General features: G+C 38.6%; 3 protein-coding genes across 4 annotated transcripts in view; 2 read left to right on the forward strand and 1 right to left on the reverse strand.

Moving 5' to 3' along the window:
- Positions 1 to 200: 200 nt before the first annotated feature.
- LOC145455174 (ankyrin repeat domain-containing protein 42-like) lies at positions 201 to 5,338 on the reverse strand. The gene is made up of 12 exons (XM_080333135.1): positions 5,195 to 5,338; positions 4,950 to 5,110; positions 3,814 to 3,921; positions 3,584 to 3,703; positions 2,766 to 2,889; positions 2,493 to 2,702; positions 1,956 to 2,138; positions 1,323 to 1,466; positions 1,196 to 1,264; positions 862 to 988; positions 653 to 800; positions 201 to 590 (listed from the first exon to the last, which is right to left on the reverse strand). The coding sequence occupies exons 1-12, from the start codon at positions 5,199 to 5,201 to the stop codon at positions 483 to 485; spliced, it is 1,509 nt and encodes a 502-aa protein (XP_080189261.1). The 5' UTR covers positions 5,202 to 5,338; the 3' UTR covers positions 201 to 482.
- A 906-nt stretch (positions 5,339 to 6,244) lies between these two features.
- Positions 6,245 to 8,745, forward strand: LOC145454973 (palmitoyltransferase ZDHHC20-A-like). The gene has a single exon (XM_080332902.1). The coding sequence runs from the start codon at positions 6,340 to 6,342 to the stop codon at positions 7,267 to 7,269; it is 930 nt and encodes a 309-aa protein (XP_080189028.1). The 5' UTR covers positions 6,245 to 6,339; the 3' UTR covers positions 7,270 to 8,745.
- The window catches only part of LOC145454972 (tetratricopeptide repeat protein 21B-like), a 35,030-nt gene continuing 25,872 nt past the window's right edge, over positions 8,677 to 17,834 (forward strand). Inside the window, exons 1-10 of one of the 2 annotated variants that reach the window (XM_080332900.1) lie at positions 8,677 to 8,816; positions 10,217 to 10,346; positions 11,758 to 11,787; positions 12,779 to 12,889; positions 13,199 to 13,365; positions 13,833 to 13,963; positions 14,029 to 14,181; positions 14,951 to 15,065; positions 15,727 to 15,795; positions 15,853 to 15,969. In XM_080332900.1, coding sequence (XP_080189026.1) covers positions 8,790 to 8,816; positions 10,217 to 10,346; positions 11,758 to 11,787; positions 12,779 to 12,889; positions 13,199 to 13,365; positions 13,833 to 13,963; positions 14,029 to 14,181; positions 14,951 to 15,065; positions 15,727 to 15,795; positions 15,853 to 15,969 — 1,050 coding nt within the window. In that variant the 5' untranslated portion in view covers positions 8,677 to 8,789. The remainder of the gene's footprint in view (positions 8,817 to 10,216; positions 10,347 to 11,757; positions 11,788 to 12,778; positions 12,890 to 13,198; positions 13,366 to 13,832; positions 13,964 to 14,028; positions 14,182 to 14,950; positions 15,066 to 15,726; positions 15,796 to 15,852; positions 15,970 to 17,834) is intronic. The other variant, XM_080332901.1, reaches the window with a different exon arrangement.

Below are 17,834 nucleotides of genomic sequence, written 5' to 3' on the forward strand. Positions count from 1 at the left end.
GATACTGTCAATCACCTTTTGTAATAGAATCGGCTGAAAAAGTTGACTTTTAAGATGGAATTTGAAGCCTACCATTATATCCACTACCCAACCCATAGCCCTTCCATACCAGTAGCTCGGAGTGTGAAGTTTGCCGTCAGATGACTGGAGAATAGAGCAAAATTTTATGTAATTTTTCGCTGCACAACGTCAGAAGACTGAATTTTCCATATTTGTTTATTAAATTTCATAAGCTAAAATAGAAATCACTTATGGATGAAGAATGAGAACAAAATAGCAACATAATGTGATGCGATATTGAATATATAAACATTACAGATACACCAAATTCGTTCATGTCTGCAGGACATGTATGTACCGAAGGACTTTTGTTCGCTAGTGATTGCATTGCTGTATTCATATTACGGATGAAATCAGAAGTCATTCTGTACTGCTCGTGCATTCAGACGCTGTAATATCTAAATTTGCATTTCTTTTAGCTTTCACTTCATCTTGCTCCGCACAATGAACACGCCATCGTTGATATCAGCCTTTTTCTTCTTTGGCTTCTTTTTTCTTGTCTTTCTGTCCGCTAGCATCTTTTCATAAGCCTGAAAAGACGGTGAAATTATGCTACAAGTGAATTGTGAATGTCATGATGGAAAAAACTTACAGCTGTGGAATCTTGGAGCTTCCTTGACAAATGCTCAACTTGTAAGTTCAAGTGAGCTGTCTCTGCTCTGAAGTCGTCCGACTGGGCTTCAAGGCCCTCTCTTCGCAATCTTTCATACTCAAGTTGTTGCTCCAATTCTGCTATAATCCTATGGAATATGTCCACATAAAGCCTACCTATAAAGCTATTAAAAATGATATGTTTCTTACCTTTTATTACTAGCACTTTCCTTCATTCTTAGTCGATCTTCTTCGAGTTCTCCTCCAAGTTGTTTATAATTTTCTTTCGATATTTCCAACTGTCTTAGAAGTTTTTCCATTCTTTTATGAGCCCGACCTTGAAACCAATAGAGTAGTGTTCAGAATTGCAGGGTCATGGTAATTGCGAAGGAAACAGAAGTATGTTTCCTCACGCTAACCAAGCATGCTGTAATGGTTGGAATACCATCATCCATTAACCTACATACATCCAAGGAGAAAACCTTCATCAATGTATAAAAGTTCTTTCAAACTATAAGGCTTTAAGTAACCAGCATGCTCTTACTTCGAGCAGATTTCTTCTCATCCGGATCCATACGAAGTGCCTTTGAATCACTAGAGTCTCCGGCAAGACCTAAATCGATGCGGAAACATATTATAGCCATGGAATATTGATAATTTTCTACAACCACCTTTCATCGGTATATTCTCTTCATCGCTGTAGTCTGACTCGCTATCTGACGACATTGATCCACCAAGCAATTGAACTGCGCCCAGCTGTCCGAATTGTACGGCAACGTCTCTCGGTGTTTGGCCGTTGGAGTTTTGAATCTCCACTGGAGATTGGAAGAGAGATTTGAAATGAGCAGGAAATCAACCGGAATGCCACATAATTTGCTAAAATATGGATTCGGATGGTCCGGATAACATATGTGACTCAAAGCGGGGAGGATTGCGACCGTGTGACTCTTGTAGCCGAGAATAGCAATTGAATTGATTTGTTTCTTTTATGGGAATAGCTTTTGGTTTTCAGCCAATATTTGGCATTGCGCATGGTAGCGAAAAACATTGTTGACATTTATATATAGAATTGATTGAAGATGCTATGAGAAAGCTCATATTTTTTATTTAATTGCCGTAAAAGATTAATTAAATGTTGCATTACCGGATACATTCAGCGATCTTAACAACTAAACTAATGAAGTATACTATCCATATCCCACGCACTTCATACTGAGGTATAAGGCAAGTCTCAAAAAATTTTGTGAGAGTATGATGAATAGAAATGAGGAAGATTACAAAGTTGAAAAAAATGGAATACTTACAGCTGGCTCCGTTCTCGATCAACCACTGCAATATTTCGATTTGACCCTGTCCAGCAGCTTTATGCGCTGGGGTGGACATTGCCGTGTCCCGTTCATTGATGTTAATAACACCTTGTTCTATTAACGTTCTCAGCGTGGTCAAGTCTCCCCTGTAAGCAGCAACGTGTGCAGGAAAGGCCAAGTCTGGGAACAAAAAGTGGAAAAACATTACAACCTTTCTGTGTAATGTGATGTACTTAGTAGGAGTGGTCAAAGTAGCTATCGTTGATACTCAAGTAGAATTAGAAGTAATGTCGTAGATTTCTACTCAACTGCAAGTAGAAGTAATGATTTCCAAGTCAAAAGTTAGTATTATAGGCCTAGTTTTTCCTAAAAAACTGAAAACTGTCAAGTATGAGTACAAGTGTTCTAAAATCATAATCACTTGAGTAAGTAGTGCAAGTACGCAAAATATATATAAGTACTCTGAAAATGTAGAAATACGTCATTACTGGCTACCCCTGAGAGTTATTATCATTGCTAAAATGATAACCTTACTTTCTTCCGTGAAATTGTCACGCTCCTGTTCATAGTTATTGAGAAAGTCCACAACAGACTGTTTGTAGAAACGATTCGCTAAATCCTTCGGTGTTTCGCCTTGATCGTTTCGTGCATTGAGTACTTGTTCCGGCTCAGCGAATAACGATATGAGAAACTTTAAACATGACAAATGTCCTTCCTGTGCGGCGAGGTGACCAGGTGTGTTGCCTAGGGTCAGTAGCATTTGAATAAGCAGGTCTCTTCAGGGTAATTCGTTACATGCAGTTTTACCATCATTGTCGACATCTTCAACACTTGATCCCCATCGGTGGAGCATTTGAAGACATCCGAGTCTTCCGTGATAAGCAGCGCAGTGAGTTGGCAGCCAGCCGTTCATATCAGCACTGTTGATATCCTGAAGTGAAAAGATTTGAACATTACAAGCAAATCACCCATAAAACATGTAGAGGTGGCAGACGTATGCAACTATGCTGCCAAGTGACAGCTTTAGTTTACAATTCCTTTGTGTTGAATCTCATTGCTGGGCATCTACCTTATCGTACAAACAAATTGGTGTTGTTGCTGTCTACTTTCTAATGGTGTTTCAACATCTTTAATCGGCGATTATCTTGTTTGGGAATCTTCATCTGCCTGCTTGCTGCATGGCGCACGCTTTTGCCAACTCACAGCTCAGGCGTATACAATACACTCATTTTACTTTTTGGCAGCAGATCTCAAGACGACTTCAGACAGATTCAAACCAGTAACCCATTGGTGTTAGATCATTTGAATTACATACTACGCCAGTCTTGGCCATTGGCAAATGACATTGACAGCACACATTACATGTAGCAAATACCACTACTCTGCTTATGCCTGTGCGCAGAACTATTTCATTGTTGCCAGTATATGGAATTGTGGATACACGGATAGTGGAGACCCATTCAGTATGACACTAGATTGAAATCACTAATTGGTATCATGAATAGTTGACCAGCTGGTATTTGAATCAAGCTTTTCTGTATTATTCAATCACGAGGATTGAAATTTATTTATAATTATTGTAATGATTAACATCATTTGTGAAGATTCAAGAAAATGCTACTCACTGCACCCGTCCTCAAAATGGTCTGTAATGTATATGAATGACCATGTGTAGCAGCCAGGTGCGCTGGCGTAGAACCTCTATCGTCTTTTCGATCAAAGCTGACTGCGTTATTAGCAAGAGCCTGCAATAAGTGTGATAGTTGGCAAGGTTCAGGTAGAACAACATCATTACTATGGGTCAATAATTTGAAGTAATATAAATGTGATTTGACAAGACATATCCTGATCTTACTTGCATGCAAGCGTCTTGACCTCTGATGGCTGCAATGTGAGCAGCTGTCCAACTTCTAGGTGTAATGTCAGAAGTGTCTGCACCATGCCACAGCAGCCAATGTAGACACTGTAAATATAATATTGGATTTGACATTATCCTATGTCAAAGACTCAGCCGAACACACAGACATGAAAACCAAGTGAAAACCATGATTCTTCACCAGTTTACATGAGATACAAGCCAACTATCGTTAGATACTTGTAGGTGTAAATGGCTATGAAGACATATTTCACTATACATGATAATGATACTTGTCTTCACATTTTTAGCAGTGAAGAATTTTGTATACAATATACCATAACCTGGAAAACTAGAGACAATTTCGTTGACTCAGTACGGTCATAACTACTTTGAAAATATGAATGGCATGATAGACAGTAATAGCCAGGCAATCGGAAACAAAGTCCATCTATTGTATCTATTGCTTAACAACAAAAATGTTTATTTTTTTCACCCCAAAATCACTCTTCACAACTGCATTTGGGGTAGGTACCGGTACCACGGTTTGGGATATCATAGGCGATACTTAAAATATATTATTGTGAATGTGAAATATGTTTAGTCACATGTGACCGAATACCATTTAGAATTTCAGTAGTGAAAGAAATGAACTGTAGAGACAATGTATTCAAACACAGATAATATTCAAAGCTCAGTTCACAGCAATCTCACAATAGCACACTTACTCAATCACATATTAGGCTAATGACAATCTAACACATTTCGTAGAGTAGGCTACATATAAACTGAGGATTCAAGTGTCGGTGAACTTAAACCTTAAGGGATCCTCCATGGGGATTGAGACAAGGTCATTCATGATATTTGAGTTGCTGACTACGTGGAACATGATTAATAAAAGCAACAATGTTAAAAAAGATGCTATACAACCTACCGTACATAAAGTGCCACATGACATACCAGACCGGAATTGATTGCAACGCCACATACAACTTTCCGTTTAATTAGGCTACTTAATGAAATTCTATGCAAGAAACCTTTCTGTTACGTGTAACTTACTGGTATTGCCGAAAACAGCCACTGTTTCCAGTTTGGGTGGCTCATGACATACTGAATCAGCTAAAACGTTGACCTACCTCCAACGCGCCGACATAGCACGCACTGTGAATTGGAGTAAATTTATGCTTCAGATCGACTTCATTTACACTTGCTCCACTTTTCACCATCTGTTCTAACTGCTTTATTGACCCATTGAACACTGCTTCGTGTATGGAAGTGTATTTAACCTCCTTTTTCTCTGGATGGAAGAATGGAATGTATCGTACTATGCTCCGATGAGACACCAATAATATGATCTTTTCCCATCCAAACAGATACTTACTATCCATTTTCGATCCTTCCTCCACTTGTTCGTAAAAGAGTTCGTTCGACAGGATATCTTAGATTTCTGAATCTCCACGAGTGGGAGCAATGTTTACAAAACTGTTTACTGAAGTGTCGTTATGGAGACTTGAAAAACCAATGACCCTCAACGATAAATTATAATGTAAACTTGCATATCTAGGTATGAAATCAATAGAATTTCATTTAATTATTCGAATATTCATCGAATAATTAGGTTTTATCTCCATTTCAACAACTGAAATGTTGATGTAACTAGAAGTGAAAGTTTTTGATTTGTTCACTCAAACGTGATGAACGACCTCGATGATTCTAAATATTTTGGACGACAAAACTTTTCAACGCTTGATCATATGAGTTTTGGGTGGTAATAGTATCATTGACAATTGACAGGTTGGCGTATGCCTATATATCGCTAAAAATGTTGACTAAGTTTCGTGATACTATCGAATAAAAACATTAAGTTCGATAATCGTGTTTATCTACTTCATATTTATGAGCGCATGCTTCTTAAAACATCTTTCCGGACATTTTTGGCTGGCCGATGAACGATAGTTATGGTTATAGCTGGAGTAGCCTTTGGTTAGTATTGAAGTTAGGGAGAAAAGCCGTAAAATCGAAGCTCATTATTCAGCAAAACCCCAAACCTAAACCAGTCCAGAGCTACCCTGATCCTCCTGTATGGAATCTGTGTCCTGTGTTCACACAATCCTTTATTATTTTTATTTTTTATTAAATTACTTTGGAGAATCATCGCTGATGATCAAATGATAATTTAGGCAAAATGTACCGAGATTTCAGTAGATGACCCAAGCTATAAATTCTATAACCTTAACCATTATGAATAGCTTCTTGGAGGTACAGAACTTCAATGTGCAATTGATTAGTATATTCATATTGAAATGAACCCGAAAATTTTCGGCTGGCACTCATTCTGCCATTATCATTGGTCAGCTAACAATGTTTGGAAACAACCGAAGGAGCATCAAAATTAATCGATTATTATGCCTCCATCATGTAAATTGCAGTTTGTACCAGTTATTTTTTCTTATTATACCAGGTTTAGCAACTCAGAAATATTATGGGCATTTGATCTCTCATAAGAAACTATCACAGAATAATAGAATGGCAAGCACAAGCGACATATGCGGTCGATTCTTCCGTTGGATCCCATGCGTCTTCATTATCGGCATCGTATTCTGGTCGTATTACGCCTACGTTGTGGAATTATGCGTCTTCACGATCGAGTCAACAGTAAAGAAAGTTTTTTATCTTATATTCTATCACTTTTTCTTCGGCATGTTCGTCTGGTCGTACTGGCAAATCATTTTCACCGACGTCATGACACCGTCAAGCGGATACACCATCCCCCAAGAATACCACGCCAAGATATTTCAAACAGAAAACGAAGACGAACGCCAGGAGGCGTTAAAAGATATCATCTCGAGAAATAATCTCACAGTGGTGACGCGCGACGCGAGAGGCTATATTCGGTACTGTCACATCACAAAGACAATCAAACCCGACCGATGCCATTACTGCTCAGTCGTGAAGAAATGCGTGTTGAAAATGGATCACTTTTGCCCGTGGGTCAACAACTGCGTCGGCTACAGCAACTACAAGTTCTTTGTGTTATTTTTATTCTACGGATTCCTGTACTGTCTCTACGTGTCTTGCACGGATTTGGAGTATTTCATAAATTTTTGGCAGAATTTAATGTCGGGCAGCGCAAAGTTTCATATCTTGTTCTTATTCTTCGCGTCGATTATGTTCGCCATCAGTTTGATCGGGTTGCTCGGCTATCATTTGTTTCTAGTCTACAAAAACAGGAGTACCCTCGAGTCTTTTCGAGCTCCCGAGTTCAATTACGGAGCGGACGAAAACGGTTTTAACATTGGCGGGATGAGAAATTTCGAGCAAGTCTTCGGAGAGAGGAAGGTACTTTGGGGTGTGCCGATTTTTACGAGTCTCGGTGACGGCATGTGTTATCCGACTAGGCTTCTGTCAAGCTCCAGCGAGTTGAACTTGGTCAACGGTCCGGGGGAGGATGTCTGAATGATCAAACGGTTGATATGTGACAGGCTTACATTAAGTCGGACTATCCGGTTGCACTGAATAATTATGTCTGTACCTTGAGATTTGATAGCTTCTTTTCAATCGAAAATTAGGCCGGAATCCTCGTACGGTACATTCATCGTTGAATGTTGTTTCTATTTTTTGGTCGTATTCTCACATATGACATCATCTCATCTGATAGCATGGAGATTTTTGGTTTATCTTGGGAATTTTATGTTGTTTTGTAGCTGTATATCGATCTGAGTTGCTCTATCCATTCAGTTCACACCTGGCTTTTGGGACTTATTTCGTAACGAAATAACCTGGCGTGTTCAATGTAATGGGATGAAAATCGTATTGATTTACTCTGAAACAAATTGTTGCTTGCCATGTGGTAGGGATTACAGTGGTTTAGACTGGGAACCACCGTTACTGCCAAGTTGTATATTAAATCTTTTTCTGTAGCCTATCAATATTAATTAAGTGCTTACTATTCTTCAATTTTGTGTGAACTTCGTTTTGAAGAACCTCTCTTTACATGCTGTTTGTGAACTTAACAGGCACACAACTTTATAGATATTAACCCGGCGGGCTTGTGTTAGTTTTATCTGGTAAAACGCAATTACATGTATCATTGATGTTTAGTGTGTGCATGAAATATATTCATATTCTGGGGTCGGGCACTCAACGTTAAATGAATTGCACCTTTTACCAAATCTGATGCTTCCCTTTGCCATTCTGAGACGTTACCGAGGATTCGTTGGGTTATTTTACCGGGAACTGTTATATTTTCGTGTTCTGGTTTCTGGTTTCATGCCTTCTTGTGTTTCGAGAGGTACGGTAGCCTATTATTATATATCTGGACTATATAGAAGGCAATTCTGTGTGTAAGTATGTAATTACAAAGGTTGATATTGCTACAATAGATTTAGTCTAAAATGTTTCCGCAGTCTGCGAGAATCACGGGCTAGTTGTTAGCTTAGAACCACTCATCTAGCTTGATTGGATGAGTTTACACATAATATGATGGGTTGATTGAACTCCTGTCCACCATGAAATGAGGATTGCCATCTATGTACATTCATATTATAATATGATTCTATTATTATTGAAACAGAAGTCAAACTTGACTCTGATTGATTGATTGATGTATAGGCCTAGGATGCTTGTACCACACCGCTATAATTCCATGTAAGTGTCCAGAAATGATATTTCGGTAACAGTGGGTTTTGATAAAAACTGCAATTACATTTTTCTAAATTTAACACAGCCTAGTTGCTATGAAGCTGTAATGCAGTTGATTAGAAATGCAGTTTGAATTTCATGATAGGTCGTGGCTCTCAGTTCATGTACATTTATTGTAATTCAACCTTGCCGAGCATCTTTTCTGAGTTACTTACATGGAGTTTGGTCTTGATTTTGTTCCTACGATGGTTTGTTATGATGCAATTACAATTGTATGTTTGTTTATATCAGGCACATTCTCGCTTTAGCCGTAACCTCATATAGTTGTGCAGACGATGGCTGAAGATGATGTTGAAACCTTGGTAGGTATATTGTCATATAAAAGTGAAAGTTCGTTTTCTGGATCTAATCAATACTTCATCGTTTCTCAGTAGTTTTTTGGCTTTGTAGTGACAGATTTAGATTGATTTTCTGTTGTTTATGATGTTTTCCTCGTAAATAAAGACCTAGGTTATCTAACCCTTTTGTGTCCAACAGTGTTGGGATCAAGTCACTACCTTCGAGTCACGAGTCAATTCGAGTCATTGCACATTTTGACTCGAGTCAAGTCAAGTCAATCGATTTTCGAAAGTGACTCGAGTCAAGTCAAGTCAGTCGATTTTCAGAGGTGACTCGAGTCAAGTCGAGTCAAGTCAAGTCACGAGTCAAGTCACAATTCAAGTCAAATTGCCTTTTCGAGGTATGAGGCGTGATTACGTCATTGTATTTTGCTAGCTGTCTGAAATACAGATTGAGTGGTCATTGATTTTGAACCGATGAACGAATATAGAGTTAAATATACACGCAAGTAAGGCGCTGTATCGCCCGCATATAAGTAGAACTAATAAACTACGAAAGTAATTGCACAGCCTCAGTTTATAGTTACCAGCCAAAATAGAGAATAGAGAAACGAATTGATAAGATGCAATACGTTACCGTTTTGCATATTGATATGATACAATTCGAGCCTGCGCCAATGGCTGTGGACTATATAAACTATTTCCGACTTCAATTTCAATAAAACAAAAGGTTTGGTCAAGTTAAGAACAAGGAACAGAAATATACATTTAGCTATTAAATTACTTTACTTTATTATAGAGTACGACAACGTATGCTGTCAGCTTCGATCACTTCGTTTGCGATCAACATATTTGTGAGAGAACAATGGAGGCTCGGTAAAACACACGATCATTGAATGATTGGTCGCTCTCACGGGCTACGCCTGCGTTGCGCGAACAATCCGAACATATGTAAAATACAGTGATTTTTATCGACACCGATTACTTGATGATGACTTGAAATTGACTCGTGAATTTTGCTCCGAGTCACGAGTCAATCCACATTTCTGATACGCCGAGTCAAGTCAAGTCAAGTCATTTTAGCAAAGTGACTCGAGTTAAGTCAAGTCATACGAAAAAGTGACTCGAGTCTGACTCGAGTCAAGTCATGACTCGAGTCATCCCAACACTGGTGTCCAACAGGAAGTGAGTAACATTATTGAGATTTTTGAGATAGAGGTTTTATGGATTTATTTCACCGAGCTGCTGCTATATTTAATACATATTTGTCTATTTTTTAAGTACGGTCACTATTTGTTATGAATCAAATGCGAAGTAATCTGAGACATGGCTGGCAGTATGGTTTTCTGTCATTTTCATGGTGTTAGTCATCATCCGATGCTGTTAGTATACTTTGTTAAAAATTTGTATATTTTCCTGTACAGGCTGTTCTCAACTATTACATGACAGAGGGCTACTATCGTCGCGTTCAGATGGAAACCATGAATGCAATACGAAAGTACGGTTCCGATCCCGTGCTCGGTTTATACAAGGGGCTCAGCATGCTGATGGAAGGTTTGTATATATACGTATTCTACTTGAAAATGGTCGAATCAAAATGTCATGACTCGATTATCTGGATGATTCGATTCCAAGTTGAGTATTAAGCTTCGAGTGGAGTCGAATATTCGAGTATTATGATCTCATAACGTTGATAACGACTCTGAAACGGCTCAAATACGTGTAAGTTTAGGGTTGGCTCTTTTCATAACATTTTCAAATCTCAGTTTAAACATAATTCATAAATATAATAAGGGTAGCTAATAGCTACGGCCTGCACCATCGTGAGAAAGTTGTCAGATGCCCGTTTAAACTTGTGTTTGAGTTCAAAACATCTTGATGATTATGGCCTATGAGCATAAATATCTGGTTATACTTTTAATTAACCAGAGGTGGTCAAAGTAGTTAACGTTGATACTGAAAGAAAAGTTGAAGTGACAATTTCCAAGAATATCAGAACTACTTCAAGTGAAGAATATCAGAGGTCTGAAAAATTGGTATTTTCAGAAAGTGGGCTACACTTTCAAAATTACTAGATGTATGTTTGTGACGGCTAATTACACTGCAATTGGTGCTATTTTAAAAATATATATTCAGTTGCCATAATGCAGGAGCTAATTCATGTGGTACCTATGACACTTTCACTCATAGTCATAAATGATGCAAATGTATTCCCAAATTACTTTTCAACTTTTAATTTTTTTTAATCAAGTAATTAAGCCTGAAAAACTGTTCAAATAGAAGTAGAAGTAGTAGTAGTAGTTTAACTATAACCGCTTGACTAGGTAGTCAAACCGACTTCAGTACTCCAAAAATTGTGAATTACTTCGTTACTGACGACCTCTGTAATTACTAATTAACTAACACTGAACTCTCCAGTTTCAACTTCGTGATGGAGTCATGCGGTTATGGTTTAGGGATATACCTTTGTAAACCAATTTTAAAAAATTCCCAAGGTATCTCGCATGACTTGAAACACAAGCACTTGAGTGCGGGCTAGTGTGCGTTCCTGTAGTAAACTTTGGGCAGGTCTGAAGTACAGTATCATGAATAATAGATGGATGTCACTTTCAATATACTTGTGTTAGGGGAACGTTGTACAAGTTCTAACGTTGATTAATAATTTGTCTTGCTTCTGTCTTGTGGTATTATGACAGAAAAAATATCGTACAATCGCAGTACTGTAACTCAATTTCAAAGACAGGTAAACACTTCAGTGGGCCTACCATTTTTCAATATATCAAATCATCAGATCAATACGTTGTTGCCAGGCTATCGATTTTATCATCCAATTAATCCGGACTGAGATCTCTTGGTATCGCTTGATGGACTTGAGTAGTCGGACATGAATTTTTTGGTCACCTCTTGCATTTACACGCGCAAGTGCAGATTTTGTGATCTTAACCACACTTATTCCGCAATACAGCCGACAAGACTACGTCCGACCCGGAAGCCGGTTTGTTTTTATCACTTCGAGTAGCCACTCTTTGCTTGGCACGTCAGATGTTAATTTATGATTGATATTTTCTTTCTACCCAATCAATTTATTTTCAGCATGTCACCATTCTTGAATTTATCCAATTCTTTTCATTTCTTTTGTCTTCGTCCAGTATATTTCATTCCTATTTGTGGTTGAAGAATCTAATGGTGCATTCGTACAGTATTGAACACATTAGCTGTAGTGCTTTTGTTGTCGGTCCTGCTTGTGATTTTTCGGTGAGATTTTCAATGTAATTTCAGTACAGGTATATATATTTACTCTTGAAAACAAGCACTATAAAATTGATCATAAAGTGCGAGAATGTCTGGTGTGGTATGGTTGATGAGGTTGTTTATTTTAAGGGCAGGTAGATCAACAACATTTGGCTTGGTTTCGTTTCACTGGTCACCGGTCACAGTCAGATGATGATTACTTCTTACTATCTCGTGTTTCCTTGGATCTAAATTTTAGCATTCTTAATAGAGTTCCATTCTAGTGAAAAGTTATTTTCTTTGCTTGTGTGATTTTTCACATTACTTGCTTCTACAACCATTGCCACCAGGCTATTTAAAAAAAAAACGAATCCTATTCGTCAATCTGCTTTGCTGCCATAAAACCTACAATATCATATGATTTTATCTACTTCAGTTTGCATGCTTAGCATTTTTTCATTTCCAATCATGCAATTCGGTTAAATTGAAGGCAAATTAAACGTATGCTATTTTCTATATACTGTCTCTTTCTGGCATGCGATATACGGGAGGCATGCGTAATTTATCTCTGATTGCTAATGCTGCTTAACGCTCTCATATTTCTGTGTAAAATAATTACTGGACCTTGCGTATCTAATATGCCTTCTTGAAATAATAGGACTGTCTGTTTGCGTCACTTTACTGCACTGAAACGTCAATAAGGTGTGCAGGACTTACAAACATTGAAAAACATTGAATCATGCGATGTTATTCAGGGAGAATACAAGAATCGATGAGGGAACTGGAAGGAATTCGAGACAGGCCCGACTTGTCTCTCGCAAGCCTACTTGCTCTTGTCATTGCCCATCGATTGTCGAAGAATATTGGTGAGTTTCCATTATATAGTTTGTGTAACCCAAAATTTCTCCAATTTTCTCTCAGCCCAGCAATAAAACACTGTCATTTGAACTGCATGCTTTGGCCTGCACATATGATATGGTTAGTATCTTGTTATATGTCCAATGTGTATGCTATGAAGAATCTAGGTTAAAGTACTTAAATACTGATTCTTATAATTAGAGAGATAAACCCGCTATGATTATATCTATTAGTGATTACTATTATAACCTTTGATTTCTAGGAATTGTTTGCCGTATGTTACCTACTATACAGAGCACAGCTTTCGATATTCACAGATCGGGAAGCCGTGAACGAATTGGAGGCTAGAATGAAGAACGAACGTCGTGCGGCCGGAGAAAAGACGTATTACTTTGCCGGCTTGACCTTGTGGTTGTTGAATAAACCAGAAAAGGCGAAAGATTATGTTGATAGGCTGTTGAAGAGTTCAGATGCTCCAGGACAGGTACAATCGCAATATCCTCTGTCCATGGCATATTTTTATGATTGTTTTCTTTTTATTGGATGATTGTACGGTGTGTCTGTGCCAGGTGAACAACTTCAGTGATATGTTCATAGCACTTCTTTTATGCTATTGGCTGCAGCCATAGTGTGAATATTAGTAGTATACTATTGGAGATAATTATTAGAAACTTTCTATCTGGAAAAATTCAACAATCTAGGAGAGGAATTTGGGTGAAGGGGTCAGAAGACAATGTTTTTAATGTTTGCACTTTGAGGCTAAATTTTTGTTACCTATATATTATGCACTTAGTAGCTAGTGCTGTGCTAACCAAAGTTTTACTTAAAATGGTCCTCGTCAGACCGAAGCCTTCTCAGTGCGTTTTCGGTGCTATTATACAGTCGTCTGCAAAATTTCGAAGCAAATATATCACACTATTCGGGTATAAGTAACTAGGATCGCTATTGTAGGGTCTCATTCTCAAGGGATGGATGGAATTGACATCGGAAAGAGATTCTATTGTGAAGAAATCTGTCAAATCGTTTGAAGAAGCGTTGTCACTCAACAGCAAAGATCCGTGGGCATTGCTGGGAAAAGCGAGGTGGTGTCTTGGGTTCTTTTTCCTGTTTTTCGAAGATTTCTACGTATTTTGTGGTATGTCTCCAGAGTTTATAAAGTGAGGCATAAATATAAGCCTGCGATGGAGTTTCTGAACCAAGCTATCGTCGCGTACCCAAACTTCACCCCGGCCTACGTGGAGAGGATGCGTGTGCACATGGCTCAGAGAGATTGGGATCAAACGTTGGATGCTGCTTCCAGGTTGGGTGTATACTAATTTCTATCATGCACGGGCTCGGTGTGATTTACAACTTTATCTCGGCTTTTAGCACTCATAGCATTCGCAAATGCGCTTATTTGATGAGCTACTTGAAGGTACAGAACTTCGATATACGATTGCAGTATATTCATATTAAAATGAACCCGAATATTTTTGGCTGACACTCGTCAGGGGTAGTCTCTACTAGTTGCTGAGGATTACCCCTGACGAGTGTCAGCCGAAAAGATTCGGGTTCATTTCAATATGACTATCCTATTGAAATGTGCTAATGCACACTTGCGGTTTTTACAAGGCCGTTTAATAATCGTTTGGAATTAGGTCATTGTAGCGGTACAAATAAATCTCGGCTTTTGATGTTAGATTCTAGGGTAGTGTTTTTTGATTGTTTTTTATTGGTTCTTTAAAAAAATATCATCACAATTTGAAGCATCATGTGGAATACATCCGTTCCTGATTTAGTTTGACTGCGTTCTTACCTCTGTCTACGGTACATACTTGATTATGGAAAATTGGTAAGCAATATGATTCACAGACTCATTTGCTAAGTAGGAATTAAACTCTGTTTAAAATTGCCACTTGTGAGTTTTATCAAGTGGAAACAAAAACAAATTTGCAGTTCAAATGTCAACAGAAGGTCCACACGAGTCCTTGAAACAATGTTCAGTCAATTGCAACCAAAAGCAAGTTGGGATTCAGCGAGCTGATTTCGAAGCAAGAGTGCGTTCAATACTGTTCGTTCGGTATTTCCAGGCTGCTAAGTCTCGATTCTCGACACCCGGAAGCGCTGAAGACTCAAATTATCCACACTCTGGCACTAGAAGGAAGAGCAAGCGATGTCGTCACCATGACGGGCGATCTTATTCAGGTAGCTTCGAAAAAGTTTGTTTCCGGAATTATCTTTGTCTCTGCATGTTGCATTGTAACTCTGTAGTAGATGTTTGTGGCCATCATCGTCTTCTATTTTCGATATATTCCTGGCTAACGCAAACATTCACATACATCGTCTTACGCTGCTTTTCTGAAGTTAGAGAGCGTCTTAAACACAAATAATTTTATTTCAAATTTCACCGATCTGTATTGCAACCACGTCAACCACTAATCAAGAATCCGAGATCTCTGTGCCTGATCAATCTTTTTGCTTTCAGTGCTGGATAATAATGTATGTGCTAGACCAGGGAATGTGCATTGACCTTATTGGCCGAAATACCATATCAGGCATTGCGATGATCCTTACAATATACACGGATAAATTAGTCACCGTTGGTACACCGGTAGAAGTAGAATTGACGGCCAAGTTAGTGCAAGTAGTTGAAACCTACTTGAGTACGCCGAAAAGTAGAAATACTTCATTCCTGACCACCTATGGGTATAAGATTGAACAGAACTCCAAAACTCATTATGAATAATGCGTCGTAGTGCTGTCGGATTGGACATTGGAGATATTAAATTTCATTGCCAACATAGTATAACAAAACTTGTGCCTAGTGTACATCTTTTCGACGCTTATTTTTGTTTTCTCAATACAGATCATTGACCGGTTCGAACCTCAGAACACATCCTTGTACGTCAAGTGCGGCCGGGTGTTTTCTCGAATGGTGAGCCGCTATCATGTTCAGTTTTAGGCGCAATGTTAATTCCAACCCCTTGCTCAGTGCGGTAGAAACTTGCCTGTGCTGAATCAGACTTTCACGCTGCTCGAAAGGGCCTTGTCGGTGGAGACTGCGCACGCGGAATACACAAGCGAACTCGGATATCAGTATTTTCTGCAGGTTGGTTGCAAGAATAGACTGCACTACGGTGTAATCATTGTGTCCTATATGGTGTCGACACAGGCAAATCTCACGCCTCAGTGAAATTGTATCACGTCACAATTTCCATTTGGCTACAGGCAATTTGACAGTCAATTTTGACCGGCTTGCCGAGCATTAAATTTGGTAAAACAGGTATCAATCGAAAGCTGACTCTGCACTGATTACGAAAATATAATTTTTTTTCCGCTCGTGGCCCTGGAACTCCCACAATGAGCCTCGAATTTTTCATTGTGATGGAGATTGGCATTGGGACGCAACAATGCGGTCTGGCGAAACGAGAGAGTAGCTCAAGAGAAAAAGAGTCAGACAGCATTGTTCAGCATTGTTGCGTCCCAATGCCAATCTCCATAACAATGAAAAACTCGAGGCTGATTGTGGGAGTTCCAGGGCCACGAGCGGAATAAAATTTATATTTTCGTAATCAGTGCAGAGTCAGCTTTCGATTGATACCCGTTTTACCAAATTTAATGCTCGGAAAGCCGGTCAAAAATGACCGTCAAATTGGCTGTAGCCAAATGGAAATTGTGACGTGATACAATTTTATTGAGGCATGAGATTTGCCTGTGTCGACACCATATAGGACACTATGGTGTACTGCATGCGTTGGCAGCCATGGCCTGATTTTGTGCGATGCTTAGCTCGCCTATAATATCGATATTATATAATCTGTGACTGGTGGAATGGAAATATTGATGTATGTTTTCATCATGGTAGTAGGGACTCAGAGGACTGTAATCTATGACTGCTGGAATGGAAATATTGACATATGTAAATAAATACCTTTCTGGTGTTTCGATGCAGCCTTTCTGGCCTTTTTGCTCTTTTTCTGACATCATTAAGGTTACCAAAAGATGTTGATACTTTATTTTCACTGTCCACGGATGACATTGCTCGGTCGTTTGTTTAAAACTGTGTTTGCATCACAACTCGTAATTTGCTTTCATTTCGGGGTATTTTCTAGCCTCAGGAAAAGTTAATTTCTCTCCTTTTCTGGTGTATAAGATAAATGATCGATTAACCATCGATTGATCTGTGTGCACTGTGCAGAACTCGCGCTATTTACTGAATCTCCGAATAATCTGTCTTGACATGAATGATCCTTGTTCTTGAAAGTGTGAATCAAAGTGGTGGTTATCCGGCTTATTTACTTGTGCTGGATTAGCAATATGACCACATAATTACGTTGATGGTAATGCGGTTTGTACATATGCTTGAATCATGAGAATTATGAGGTTCATATAAATTGACCGCTAAGCAATGATTTCAATGTCTTGCTACTGCGGGTGCAATAGAAAGTGTTTTTTTGATATATTTGTATCGCATTTCTGAGTGAAATTTGTGGAAAAGTGGTCGAAAGAGCCCCCGTACCATGGTAACTGAATATGTTTTATTTAATCGCCCCTATTTACAGCGTCGATAGTTATTTTGTGTTAGTCGCGAGGAACACCCTGTAATTTCTAAAATAGCCACCTGCAAATCGACCGCTAAAATTCACCCATCGATCAAATCTACTCTTTGAAGCTACGCACTCGAGACTTTAAATATCTACTTTTACTTCAAGTAGTTTTGACGTGTCTTTGATATCGCTGTAATCAAGTAGATATTATTTACGGTTGTACTACTTCTACTTCTGACTCTTGAAGGAACTCAATACACAATTAAATAATATTTGATATTGAAATAAACCTGAATATTTTCAGCCGACATTTGTCAGGGGCTGATGAGTGTCTACCAAAAATATTCTGGTTTATTTGAATATGAATATATTATTCAATTGTATGAGGAAGTTCTGTACCTTCAAGAGACTCTTCAAATACATCTAC

The sequence above is a fragment of the Botryllus schlosseri genome, chromosome 14, assembly GCF_051294905.1.
Source record: "Botryllus schlosseri isolate E-star chromosome 14, Bs_hap1, whole genome shotgun sequence".
NCBI classification, from domain to species: domain Eukaryota; kingdom Metazoa; phylum Chordata; class Ascidiacea; order Stolidobranchia; family Styelidae; genus Botryllus; species Botryllus schlosseri.